Here is a 13,993-nt window from a genome sequence, read left to right as displayed (position 1 = left end):
AGTCCTCGCCCTCACCTTGACCCGCCCCCTCACCCCTACCCCCACTCCTTCACTGGTCTCCAGTCGCCCTAGCAGAGGATGACCTGGAGCTTCTGATTCTCCCACCTTGGCCTCCAGAGCAGCGCTGGGACCACAGGTGTGTGCCAGCACGCCAGAATGAAGTAGTGCTTCTTCCTGCCTGCTAGGCAAGGACACTACCCACTGAGCCACACCCCCAGCCCCAGACTCTCAAATTCCAATGTGTAAATTTAATTAGATCATTAGTTGATAGGCCGTCACTGGAGACACCTCCCCAGGGTACATGTAAATTAACTGTTCCCCAAGGAGTCAGCATGCTAAAGACCCCCTCAGGACCTCACTAGCATCTCTCCTCCCCCTACACTCGACCTGACAAAAGAATGCATTCTTCGTTTGTTTTCCTTCTTCCTTCATTTAGGTTTTGGGGTTCTGCTTTATTTTAGAACTGGAGTAAACAGCCAGGCAGCTGGATACAATAGGTCTAAGGACTCAAGCCTACGGTGCAGTTTTCTAGAATTCTGAGGCGCGCTTTCTCCACAGTGGGCGTCTACTGGGAGTGCTGGGAACTGAGGACAAACTACGGAGGCCAGAGGGAACAGAGGAAGCCTCGGGCGAGGGTGGGGGTGTCTCACAATAAGCGCTTACTACACTTCTTCCCAGTTATCAGCTATGGAGGCCTGGCTCAGCCTGAGAGGCCCTCAGTTACCGGAAGCCAAAGCTAAAAGACTGTTCCAACAGTTTGCCATAAAGATGATCAGAGGAACCTTTTCCTATCTAACCATATCTAAATAAACTTGGCAATTCCCACTCGGAAAAAAATAAGTACTATCCCCAATCAGAAAACTAGGGGTAGAGAAATGGTAAAGAGAAAACAACCACACTGGACTCCACTTTTGCACTTCTGGCAGGCAGGAAGATGTCATGCTTTGAGAAATCTAGGCCTGGCCACACTGTAGAATGTGGCAAATTTCACAAGAACACCGAGGCTGATTGCTCAGGGCTCACAAACATTTCACAACTTGCCGTTACCTTGGAAGCACCTGGATTTTGGTTGGCCTGATGAAATTGCCCAAATGGTAGCCTTTGCCGGGTCAGAATTCATTAGCACCCTCATAAGTACTCCTGCTATAAGGGAGATACATTTTAATGGGACTTCTGTACTTAAAAAGTACATGCTTCTTTTCTGACTTGACAAATGATGTGCTACACACCCAGCTAATTACAGGCAATGGAGACTGAAGACTGATCTCAGATACTGAGCCGGGTCAGATCTTCCCAGCAGGGACTCCCATGAGTCAGCCTCTCTTCATTCACTGTCTGTGTTGACTTACTAGTGTTTATGTTTTCGGTCATTACTTTATTTCCATGCTTTAGACTGTTTTAGTATTCTCTAAGTACTTTGTTAACAATTATCCGAAAAGTAACTATTTGCTGCTTAACTGCGCATGGACTGAATTAATTTGTAAGCAAAACGTGTTCTATGAACTCGAGAATTCATACCTTGTTTACTGAATTATAACTAATTAATTCACTAATAACCCTGCACCACAGCCTTCCCTAGGGTATAACTAATAAATTCCACCCTCACCCTCGGCCTTGCCCATGTTAGAGAAGGCGGGGGGGGGGGGGGGCTGTCAGAGATGGGATCCTGCTCTTCTAACTAAAAATAGCTATTGCTTGCCTACTAGGCTGAATGATAGGCAATGGGTCAGCTCAGACATTGTCACTAGCAAGGTACACGCCATTGGTCAGACCCTTTAGATGACTGTAGAATCCCACAATTATAAACACAAAATGAAGGAAACTGTGCCTCGTGCTTCCTCAAGAAGGGAATAACCCAAATGTCACCACTGTGTCTTCATACGTTCCCGAAAGACGCAGTTGTTCATACACTCTTGGAGGACAGTTCTCTGTTGGTAGTGAGATCCCGCCTTTTAACATGGGACCTCCCCACTAGAAATGTAGAAAGCAAGGCAACGAGTCAGGTGTCCCTTCCTGCAGTTTACTAAGAAATGCCCAAGGTTTGTCCCAAAGAAAACGAAGGCTACACAAGGGATAGGAAAACGTTTGGGCCACAGTGCCCTTCTCTCTCCCGGCTTCACACTCAGCTCTAAGCTGGGTAGGAGCACCTATTTTCTTTTCTCCTGCATCTGCTCTAAGAGTAACAGGTTTGATCCTCTAAGGCCCCACCCCATCTTTAACTCAGCCAAAGAACACTCTGCTACAACTAACTCAACAGTGCCGGAATCTGCCAGACGAAGGAAAGCAAATATTCAGAAAGTACCACCTGCCAATCCTCCTCCCCACACGGCACTCAGGACAGCTTGCATTTTTGCCAGCAACCCCCGCCCCACGCACACCCAGCCCACACCCTCCTGAAAGATGCGAAGTGATGCTATCACAACCTGTGTTCTCAGAGAGGGAAAACTCACAGAGCGGCTTCTGGGCAAGAGCCAGATAAGGTGTCTGCTGGTTGAACTTCAGACTCTCAATCACCAATTTAAAACGCTCGTTGGGTTTCCTGGAATTCCAACCGAGCATCTTATACATCTGAAGGGCTCAGAAAAGGCGACAAATTTTAAATCCAAAATATTATGGTGTATATACACAGCGTGCTGCGTCCTTAACAATTCTATCATATGTAAATGTGTCTTTTATTATATAGTCTAAAGCTCAGGTAGAAATCTTTAACCCAGAAAAACGGGATACACTGAACTTCAAGGTGTCCAGAAAGATGAGAGACAGGCTCGAGGTGCAGAAAAATAAACAAACAGAGCTGAAGTCATTGAACATCTACTATTTATTCATCTGGCGATAGTTGACCGCTTCATACACCTCCAACCCAGTGCTTCTCAGAAAATCCAAGAAGCAAGACTTCTTACCCTGTGTTTCAGCTGATGAGATGGAGACTCACAAGGGGTGAATGACCTGGCCAAGCTAATCGCAGACAGCCAGATGGAGACCAGGGATTTGAACCAGGCATACACCTTTCCACTTAGGTGAAAACTACACGCTGTATTGTTGCCACAGAGACGCTGCTAAAGACACCCACTCCTGTGAGAAAATGAGTACCTCAGAGTAAATGTCCGAGTGTTTTCGGATGAGCTACACATCTGGCAATCGGAAATCCTCACATGGGTTAAGACGCCTGTGCGTAAAAGCTCTATCCATGCAAACCTGCTACTAAACTTCATCTTCGGAGTATAAAAACTGCTTTCCAGAATTAAGGCAAATCCATGGGCGCCTTTAGTCACAGGACAGTTCAAAACCTCTAATCAACACACTCAGCAATATACCTCCTATTGTTTTCAGTCCCAAACAAATAAAACAAATATCCTGTAATTCTACAAACTGGCAGAGCCGCGGGCTGAGCGAGTAAACACTGTGGTAGTTCTGCATAAGGAAATGGTTGTTTTCCTCTCGTGGGCACACGACAAGCCCTGTGCGGATAAACATCACTGCCGTGAGGCCATTTAGAGTCCACCCGCCAAATATTTACAAGTAGTATTTACATCTACTCTTTCTGGCTTTTTCCATGCCAACTTTTCTAAGCAGGTGTCCCTGATTATAGCCAATTGTTCAAAAACCGCCACTGATGCAACCGATGGGTGGTTATTTATTTTAAAATATTTTTTTTTAAATACAGTTTGAAGCCTTAGACCAAGAGAAGACGGCGGGGAGAAGAAAGGGTCCCCCACAACGGATGGGCGGGGGGCGAGCCCCGCTTTCCGAGCACGCCTCCCCAGGTAGCTCACCAGGATGCCCATCACGTCGGTCCAGAGGCGGGAGAACGCCTCGGAGGTGCCGGCCTCCGGCTCAGGTTCCTGCGCGGCTTCCACCTCGGGCTCGGGCTCCGGTTCCGGCGCCGGGCCAGCAGCTCCCGCGTCCTCCTCCATGACCGCGTCCCCGTGCGTCCGGGTCCCCGCGCTACCCACGGCCCACAGCCGCGCGTCGGCCGCCGGGGCGCAAGGTCCCCGCCCGCGGCGTCACCGGGCCGCGCCCCCGCGTCGCATGCCCCAGGCTGCGCCGGGTACGAGCCCCACTGCCAGGACTCTGCACCTCGATTCGCAGCGGCCGCGATTGACAACTCCAGAAACTTTTCCTAGCCGGGCGGGGCGCAGCAACAGGGTAGCTGGAGCAGAGGCGGCACCACTGGCTGCGGCGGGGAGCTCGCAGAGCGAGGGAGCTAGGAGCCCCACGGCACAGGATCGGTGTTCTGCGATGGGGACCGGCTCCGGGCGGCACGCGACTCGCCTCTACTGGAGAGTCTGCGCGGGGCGGGACAGTGGACGGTGGCGCCTGTGAACATGGGCTATCCAGTCCCGGACCCCTCTCTTCAGAATGAGCTCTTCCAACTCCACATGACTCCCTCCCCTCCAGGCTCAAGAAAGCGTTTAGCAACAAAAGGTGCTCTGATGTCAGGCGCTTTGCATGGAAATGAGTCCCAGCCCAGCCAACAAATCGCCTGTTGAAAGCGCAGCCGCGCCGCGGGCCCCGGACCCCTCACAAGTCCCCAATCATGCCATTCATCCCTCGCCTTCCGCCACATAAACAGCAGAAAGTTAATCTTTAAACTGCTGGCTTAAACGAGGGGTTAGTATGGTGACAACCCACACCTCGCCCTGGGCAAGTCGAACAACCCATGCAATCACAGCCCTGTCTGTCGGCCCGGGCTTCTTGGAAAACAAAGTGTGACAAGGCTCGCCTGGGCACGAGCCATTGTTTGGGTCCTTGGAAGAGTGAGGACATTTTGGCTCCCAAGTGGCCACAGTGCTGTGCACTTACAGGGTTTTGAGGTAATTAGAAGAGACCATCTTTAGGTTGTAAGAGGGTTTTTTTGTTGTTGTTTGTTTGTTTTGTTTTGTTTTGTTTTTACACAAAGAGGGTTTTTTACATGAAAAAAACAGGCAAGGGGTATGTTCAAAACTAAAGGTTAATTTTATGGCCGTTCAACCCATGTACTCTCCAGGCCTGTGTGTGTTTTGACAAGGAAAAAGCCCTGAAGAGGTTATTCCTTTTTTTCTTTTGTTCCACCCCCACCCCCCATTTTCTTCTGCTCCTCCTCTACTCAGAGAATTTTTCCTAAGAGATGACAGTTTGTGAAACTAAAAAACCCAAGGAAATCTGTCCCTTATTAAATAAAGACTTGGGTTAAAGAGTTGGGGTGAGCAGGGGATGAAGCGGGGGACCCCAGGGACAGAACAATTCTACAGTTTCTCCTTTTCCTTCTCAGCTTACATACATGGAAGGAGTTAAGCATGTCCTCTGCATCCTTGGCCTTGAGAACAGCAATCTGTGCAATGGGCGAATAGCTCTCATTGACAAACTCAAAACCCCAAAAGAAAAGAAATGGGCAGGAGAGATGGCTGGGGAGTAGGGGAGTGGTGGGGTAAAGTGCTTGCTTTGAAAGTGAGGACCTGGTTTCCAATTCCCAGGATCAAGTAAAAACCTAGAGTAGCCATATGAGCCTATACTCCCATGGGATAGAGGGACAGCAGAATTCTTGTGACTTTGGTGGCCAGAAAGTTCAGACAGCTCGTGAACTCCAGGTTCAGTGAGAGAACATGTCTCAAAACATAAATAAATAAAAAATTTAAAAAAAATAAGATGGTGAGTGGTAGAGAAAGTCACGTGACATCAACCCCTGACCTTCACAGGTATGTGCATGAGTATACACACACACACACACACACACACACACTTACACAACACATATACATACAACACACACTTAACACAATACACACACAACACATATACATACAACACACACTTAACACAATACACACACAACACATATACATACAACACACACTTAACACAATACACACACCACATACATACAACACACATACACACACAACACACACATATACGTACACACACAACACACACATACACACACAAAGCTTTTACTATCCTTCCCCCCCAATTTTTTCTGTGTTTTAACTGAAGAAGAGCCCTAGACCCTGAATCAATGTGGCCAGGTCCGATGTTTCTCTGGGCTGATGCATCTGAGCCAGGGTGGTTCAGGCTTCTCTGGTGCTGTTTGATGCTGACAGCCAAAACAAACTCCACTAAGAAATGTGAGTTTTAAAAGAATTGGTCTTGTCTATTAGAGACATCAAAATAAAGAAATGGCAAGCAGGGGAAAGTAGCCTTCACCCTTGACTTGATGGGGATATTTTAGAATTTCAGCTTCAGGGAACGTAGAGCCCTATGCAGCCCATTCGCTACATAAAAACCTGGCAAGTGAGTTACGCAAGCAGAACTGGGGGCTAGGACAGAGATGGGACCCATCTCAGATACCAGTCAGGGGTCTTTCTCTTCTTAACTCCATGAACCTTTCAATGCTGCAGTTTCCTTATTCAAGAGAAGGCAAGGCCAAGCTAATTGCCACTCACAGAGGCTTGTATGTTTCCCGGTCATCTAAAGATAGTAAGGTCAGCTGTAACACAGGAGATGCATCAATGACTGAACCCTGGCTGGCACTTGGCACTTAGGGCTATCTACCCTTTAATCTCCTCCACAGTAAGTTTGCGGGCACTCCCCTAAACCTGACTGAGGAAATGAGATGAACAGCATTGTGAGGAGAGCTAATCCCTATGTGGATAGTGGCAAACTGTGTTTTTGCCATGTTGCTTAGTGGCCTCTCTACTTCTGGAACATAGATAATTTTGAGCATTTAAAAACAGAAGCAGAAGTGTGTGTGTGTGTGTGTGTGTGTGTGTGTGTGTGTGTCTGTGTGTCTGTGTCTCTATGTGTCTGTGTCTGTGTGTCTCTGTGTGTGTGTCTCTGTGTGTCTCTGTGGGGGGGGAATCTGTCTCCCTCTGTGTTTGTAATGGCTTAAGCCTATATATCTCGCACAGACAGAAAGATTGGGAGTTCAAGACTGGCTTTGGCTATGTGAACCACTGTCTCGCTCAATAAACAAACAAATAAATAAATAAGTTGGATCTCTTTCCTAATCAGTTTCCATGAATTAACTGAAAATCTAACTGATTACTGCCCTAAAATTGAATCTTTTCTCCTACAAATTCCTTCTCAGGCTTTTTGACAACTCCCTTCCCTTATCAAAGAAGCACCATCACCCTCACCTTCCTCTTCCACCCATAGTGGTGTATGTTTGATTCCCACATATCTTGCCAAGGTAAGGCAAGTACAGACTCTTGAGGGAATATACTAAGACCCCACCTCCTCCATATGTGCCTTCCCATTCAGGCTCTTCTACAGTTCACTGGAACCTGGAAGTCCATTCCGTGCATTTTGATCAATGGTTTTATTTATTTGTTGATATTATGCATCTGGGGTGGCTTGAAAGAGAATGGCCCTATAGGCTCATATATTTGAATACTTACCATGGTGCGGTACTATTTGAATGGATTCCAAGAATTAAGGAGTTGAGGCCTTGTTAGAGTAGATGTGGCCTTGTTGGAGAAGTTGTGCCACTGGGGGTGGATTTCAAGATTTCAAAAGTCCAAGACAGGCCCAGTCTCTCTCTCTCTCTCTCTCTCTCTCTCTCTCTCTCTCTCTCTGCCTATAGACCAGGATGTTAGCTCTCAGCTACTGCCCCCATGCTATGCCATGACACACACCATCATGATAAAGAACTAGACCTCTGAAACAGTAAGCAAGCCCCAATTAAATGCTTTCTTTTATGAGATTCCATGGCCATGGTGTCTCTTCAAAGCAATAGACTAGTGACTAAGACAGTATCCTAGGCTGACTTTGAGCTCACTATGTAGCAAAAGATGGCCCTGACTGTAATGGTCTGTACTGTCCCTTTAAGAGACAAGCTCCCTCAATGCCCCCCAAAGGAAAGCAGATCTTTCTTCTGCTTCTAGCCTGAGCCCCTTCTTTTCTGTCTCTCTCCCAAAGAGGTAGCTTCTCTTCTCCTCTCCTCTACCCTCTCCTCCATCTCTCTGTTTCTCTCTCTGTTTCTCTCTCTGTTTCTCTCTCTCTCTCTCTCTCTCTCTCTCTCTCTCTCTCTCTCTCTGTTTCTCTTTCTCTTTCTCTGCCTCTCTCTCTGCTCTTCTCCCTTCTCTCCTTTCCTCCTTTCTCCTTCATAACCTACTTTCTCTGTATGGTCTGCCTATTTGTCTCTGTCTCTCACCCACCACGTGGCTCCCTGCCTGGGACCCACTGCCACTCGGGAACCTGCAGCGCTTTGGTTTTACCACTACACCGACCTCTTTTCTTCACCTTCGAAGTGCTAGAATGACAGGCCTGGGCCATTACACCTGGTGTGATAAATATTTACTGCACCTTGTGAAAACCGTGCGAATGTAGTCATCTCAGTAAGTTTAGTGGAAACTGCTGTCATATTGTGTTACATATACCATGGGACTACACATACATATTTACACTTGTTCTTTCTGTGGGTAAGGATGACAAATTTTCAGGCCACTCCCTCAAGGCAGTTAGGATTCTAGATGGAGTCTGAGTAACTCATTCTAACAACATGAGAAAAGTAACCAGACTAGCGTGTGGCAGTGAAGGTAGTTTTACCATGGAAAGCACAAATAATATTTTGGAGTCCGTCCATCCCCCGTCCCATCCCATCCCACCACCACCACCAACCCCACACTCCACACACACCCCCACCTTCCCCCACACCTCTCGCTCCCAGGAGCTGAGGACAGAAACAAGGACTTTGTACTTGCTAGCAAGTGCTCTATCACTGAACTAAATCCCCAACCCAGAAAGCACAAATATTAGGAATGAGAGAAAGTTAGGTTTAAAAACATTCGGCAAATTATTTACCTCCTGTGTAAGAGAGGTAAATTCCATCTTTTTCCTGAGGTTATTGGTGATTATGCAAGAATCTTTACATGGTAGAACCTTGACCCTTTTCCCAGCCCTTCCCTACCCACTCATCCTGCGAGGCTGGATCTGAGTTTCCTTGTTCATCACACCTAAAGATCCTAAAGATCTTGGGTCACAAGAAGTCATTCGTAGCCCTGGAATGTGGTCCCTGAGTCATAAAGCTGAGAGATTACCTCTGGCAGGTGTGGTCCTGAGAACTACGTCACCTTCTGTTTGTCCTCTCTGTTGTTCTGCTTGTCGTGTTTGGTGTCTGGTTGTTTGGTTGTTCGTTGTTTTGTGGGTTGAAGAGCAAACCCAGCCCTTCATACTGAGCTGTATGCCCCATTGCTCTTCAGTTTTCACAAGGAGGACAATAAAAATAAAATTAAAATACATCTCATAAACTTTGACCTTTCTAAAATGGCACTTAGGATTTCCCTTCACCCATCCAGGATGTCCACTCAGCTCTTGTGTGCGTGCGTGTGTGTGTGTGTGTGTGTGTGTGTGTGTGAGTGTGTGTGTATGTGAGCCTGTACGGAGAGTGGGAGAGTTAAACATGCCTGCAAGTATACTCTCTGCCTAATTCCTTAAAGGCTGGGTCTCTCCTGGAAGCTGAATCTCATGGTTTATTTATTTATTTTTTTTTTTGCTTTGTTTTTCAGGTAGTCTGGAAGCCAGCAAACCCCAGTGACCATCCAGTCTCTGGACTCTTAGGTGCTGGGATCAGAGGGACACACAAACAGTTCCTAGGTGGTTGTGTGGCTGTGAGATCTGAACTCAGCACCGCACGCACTCTTTTTTTCTTTCTAATATTTTTTTAATAATTTTTTTTTACACCGCAAGCACTTTAACCCCTGAACCAGCTCTCCATATGAGCTCTGCTGACCTGAATCAGGATCAAACTGATCAAACTGACCTTGCTCTTGGTGTTAGTTTGGGATTTCTTTTTACTTTGAGACAGGGTCTCAGTAAGTAGACCCGGCTGGCTTGGGGCTCCCTATCTCTGTGTAAACCAGACTGACCTTGCCCGCCTGCCTCTGCCTCCCAGTGCTGGGATGGAAGAGTTGCCTGCACCCTCAAGCCTTGGTCCAGCCATCTGTAGATTCCAATCCCCAGGGGACAGTCTTGTGGGCTGGACTGACAGCCTAGCACACTCTGGACAAGTGGGAATGAGGAAAGGAGCGCACGGCTGAGGAAGTTTTAACAGACTACGTTTCAAAGTTAGACCAGAAGTGTGGCATGTTCCCTGAATCCCAGCACTCTAGAGACAAATCCCTGATTCTGAGACCAGCCTGGTCTACAGAGCAAGTTCCAGGACAGTTGGGGCTACACAGAAAAGCCCTGTCTCAGAAAAATAAAACAAAAACAAAAATATTATACCCGAGCCAGTAGTTGCCTTCCTACCTCCAAAATGGTGTGTGTCCTCACACGCAAACAAATTCGTAACTTTAAAAATTCACAGATTAGCCAGGTGTTGTTGGCGCATGCCTTTAATGCCAGCACTCGAGAGGCAGAAGCAAGTGGATATCTGTGAGGTCAGCCTGGTCTACAAGAGCTAGTTCCAGGACAGGCTCCAAAGTTACACCAAGAACCCCTATGTGGAAAACCAAAAACCAAACTAAAACAAAAACAACAACAACAAATTCACTGATTAAAAAGATCTTAGGATGTAAGTGAGCAACTGTAGTTTTGAACACCTATAATCCCAGGACTTGAGAGGCGAGGTCATAGGGACCAGAAATTCAATTGCACTTCATTAAGACCCTGTCTGGAAATAGGTGGGGGCAGCGGGGGAGAAGAAAGCAGAGGAGAGAGGGAAAAGGGCAAAGGGAGAGAAGAAAATGGAATTGTTTATTTGACAATATCCTTCAGGAGAGTTGATTGGGTGATTGTTGTTGTTTTGCTTTGCTTTTTTTTTTGGTTTGTTTTGTTTGTTTTGGGCAAAAAGCACAATCTTATTATGCAGCCCAGGCTAACCTTAAACTCTCTATTAGCTCAGGTTAATTTCCAACTTGTAATCGTCCCGCCTTTCTTGGCGAGGATCACATGCTTACATGCTACCACACCTAGTCTATTTGGTTTCAAAGGGCAGATGATTAAGTATTTACCTTAATATAGACTCTCTGCAAGAATGGGACATGTTTGGGGAACAAAGTTGTATTTAAATAGTTGTTTTGTTTTAAAAAACTCATTTCCTGCTAATAGCATATATTAAATCTGAAAGACGATAAATAGCCCAGTTTTTGCTTGGCACTGAACTGGAGCAATGAAAACAGATAAGCCTGTTTAATTTTTGCCACTCATCAGCACTGTCTCATCTCCGGCACTCCCAAATGGGGCATTCCACAATGCCTTGGGGAACCAAATTCAAGGGGAGACTTGCAGGCTCAAATGTTTTTCCTCCAACAAAACTTTCCAGTATTTTTTTTTCCCCTCACAAATGCCTGGAAGGCGACCTCAACTCCTGCAAAGGCAGTAGTTGTTTTGCTTTTGTTGGCTTGTTTTGTAAGTGCCCTGCTTCAAGGAATACTTGAGAGGTACCAGAAATGATCTGAGACCAAGGTAAAGGGAAATGAAAAACAAAATGAAGACGCGGGCAGAAGAGATGGCTCAGCCGTTTTAAGAGCGAAGCCTGCTCTTCCAAAGGAAGACCGTTTGACTCCCAGCACCTGCATGGTGGCTCACACCATCTGTAACTCCAGTTCCAACAAAGAGAATCTACCACCCTCTTCTGGCCTCCATAAGCACCAGGCATGCAAATGGTGCACAGACATGCATGCAGGTAAAACACCTATTTACATAAAATAACAATTTGAAGATAGTTCTTTAAGTGAATACTGTTACAAGAGGTTAAGGGGAGAAGATGAATAAAGCAAGAATGAAGGCGCTATGCTCCTCTGAAATCTCTTTTTCTTTTCAAGTGTATTTATTATTTAGTTAGTGTGTGTGTATTCTTATGAGCGCACATGCTCGTGAATGTATCTGCATGTGAGTGCCTGCAGAATCCAAAAGGGGGTGACAGGTCCCCTGGTACTGGAGTTACAGGACATTGTTAGCCTTTCTGGGTCTGCTGTACTGGGAACCACACTTGGGTCCTCCGCAAGAGCAGTCAGTGCTCTTACCTCTGAGTCATCTCTTTGACCCCATCTGAAATCTCTTCTACTCTGGTAAGCAGCACTACTTCCCTGACCAGCTAGTTACAGGTCTTCATCTGGGGGTGGAGCTATGGAAATATCAAGATTCTGCCTACAGATGACTCTATCAGATGCAACAGTAGCATCACAACCTAAGATCACACTATTAGCTGTGTGTGATGGAGCACACCTTTAATCCCAGCACTCGGGAGGCAAAGGCAGGCAGATCTGTGAGTTCTAGAACAGCTGGCCCATATATTAAGGTCTGGGCAAGCTGGAGATATATGGTGAGACCCTATCTCAAGAAACAAATAAAATGACAAGAATAAAAGTCATACTCCTGGGGCTGGAAAGATGGCTCAGCAGTTAAGAGCAGGTACAACTCTTGCAGAGTACCCAAGTTCCGTTCACAGCACCCATGGTGGATAGCTCACAAGTGCCGAGAGCTTCATAGCTCCAAGTGATCTGTTACCTCTGGCCTCCCCAGGTACCTGCACACAATGTGCACACACCACACATGCACATACTCACACATAGATGCACACATACACATGATTTAAAAACAAATGTATGTTACGTCACTTTATTTTACAATCAGCATTCACTCTGCTCCCTGGGCTAGCCTCAAACATGGGTCTTTATGCTTCAGCCCCTCAGGTACCAGAATGACAAATGTATGCCATCATGCCCAGGCAGCCTGGAAAATTCTTAAGTCATATGTAGTTCTGAACTGTGAAATTCTGAACTGGCACATTATATAGAGTTGTGCTTTGAATTGGAAATATGTCTCTACAGGCTCACTTAAACCCCGAGTTCCCAGGTTTTAAAGGCTGTGGATCCTTCAGAAGGTAGGGCTCGGCTGATGCAAACAGATCACTAGAGGCAGGTCTTTGGAGGTCTTGCCCACCCCTGTTTTCTGCATGTAGTTCCTTCATCCTGCCTGCCATCAAGTGCAGAGTGTCACACACTCCCCCTGCCATCAGCTCTATCAGGCCTTCCCTGCTACTGCTACCAAGGAACTGGATGGTCCCATTTGGGTTCTTAATTTCATCAATAAAAGATTTTACAATAGACTCAGAAGGAAGCTCAAGAGCAGTTTTACCAGAATTTGAGAGGGACAGCAGGGTAGGTAATCTGTGAATCTACGCTGCTTTGGGGAGTGCTGTGGAGGCAGAAGAAAAGCAAGAAAGTCCTGCCTTTTGAGTTAAAGGTTAAGAAAACTGGAATGTTCAGCTATGGAAGTCAGAAGGTGCTATGTGGCAGAAAGGTAGAGGCTTCAGAGAAACGGGGAGAAAGTTCAGAATTTCAGAGAAAGCAAGCTTGGGCTTTTTGGCCAGTGTCCAAAACAGAGAGAAAGGAAGAGTATTCTCAGTGCTAGACTACAGATCTGAGTTCAGGGGGCACCTGATTCCCAGCTCTTGTATCCCAGAACAAGGGATCACACCAAGGACACATGGTTAGAAAGATAGATAGATGATAGAAGATAGATAGATAGATAGATAGATAGATAGATAGATAGATAGATAGACAGATGATACATTGATAGAAGAGATAGATAAATGATAGACAGGCACATAGATAGATAGATAGATAGATAGATAGATAGATAGATAGATGGACGGACAGACAGACAGACAATAGGTAGATAGATAGAGATAGTGTTTATGAAGAAAGAATAAGAAAAAAGTCCCAAGAGTGGACGTGGAGTAGTGAGTTCAAGAAAAAGGCCTAAAATGTATTGAGATTGAGCCACAGGTATAAAGCTCTGAATAGGATATTTACACAGCACCTGCCTCTCCTTTGGAAGGTGCAGACCTTTTTTGAGCCAGCTGTTTATTACATGGCACCCACATGAGGAAGGGCGTCTTGTTTTTCCTCTGCTAACTGGTTCTTTTACATGTCAGCCTGGATGCTTCCATTCCCAGTCCCCACTGGCCTGCCATACTGTGGCAGACCATGACCCTTTGAAAACCTTCGGTCACAGTAAAGCCTTCTCTCTTGTCTCTGCCAGGGTCTTTGGTCACAGCCATTCAAAA

At 46.3% G+C, this 13,993-nt stretch overlaps 1 protein-coding gene across 3 annotated transcripts in view; it reads right to left on the bottom strand.

Moving 5' to 3' along the window:
* Sash1 (SAM and SH3 domain containing 1) overlaps nucleotides 1–13,993 on the bottom strand; it is a 305,306-nt gene that overhangs the window by 159,792 nt on the left and 131,521 nt on the right. The window contains exon 1 of one of the 3 annotated variants that reach the window (XM_048425571.3): nucleotides 3,774–4,527. The exons of the other annotated variants lie outside the window; for them this stretch is intronic. Within the exon in view, the coding sequence (XP_048281528.3) occupies nucleotides 3,774–3,914 (141 nt within the window). The 5' untranslated portion in view covers nucleotides 3,915–4,527. Of the gene's footprint in view, nucleotides 1–3,773; nucleotides 4,528–13,993 lie in introns of those variants that run through there. 3 annotated transcript variants of the gene reach the window in all.

This window comes from Myodes glareolus, chromosome 1 (genome assembly GCF_982192425.1).
Source record: "Myodes glareolus chromosome 1, mMyoGla1.1, whole genome shotgun sequence".
Classification (NCBI taxonomy): domain Eukaryota; kingdom Metazoa; phylum Chordata; class Mammalia; order Rodentia; family Cricetidae; genus Myodes; species Myodes glareolus.
This window is presented reverse-complemented; position numbering and strand designations above follow the sequence as displayed.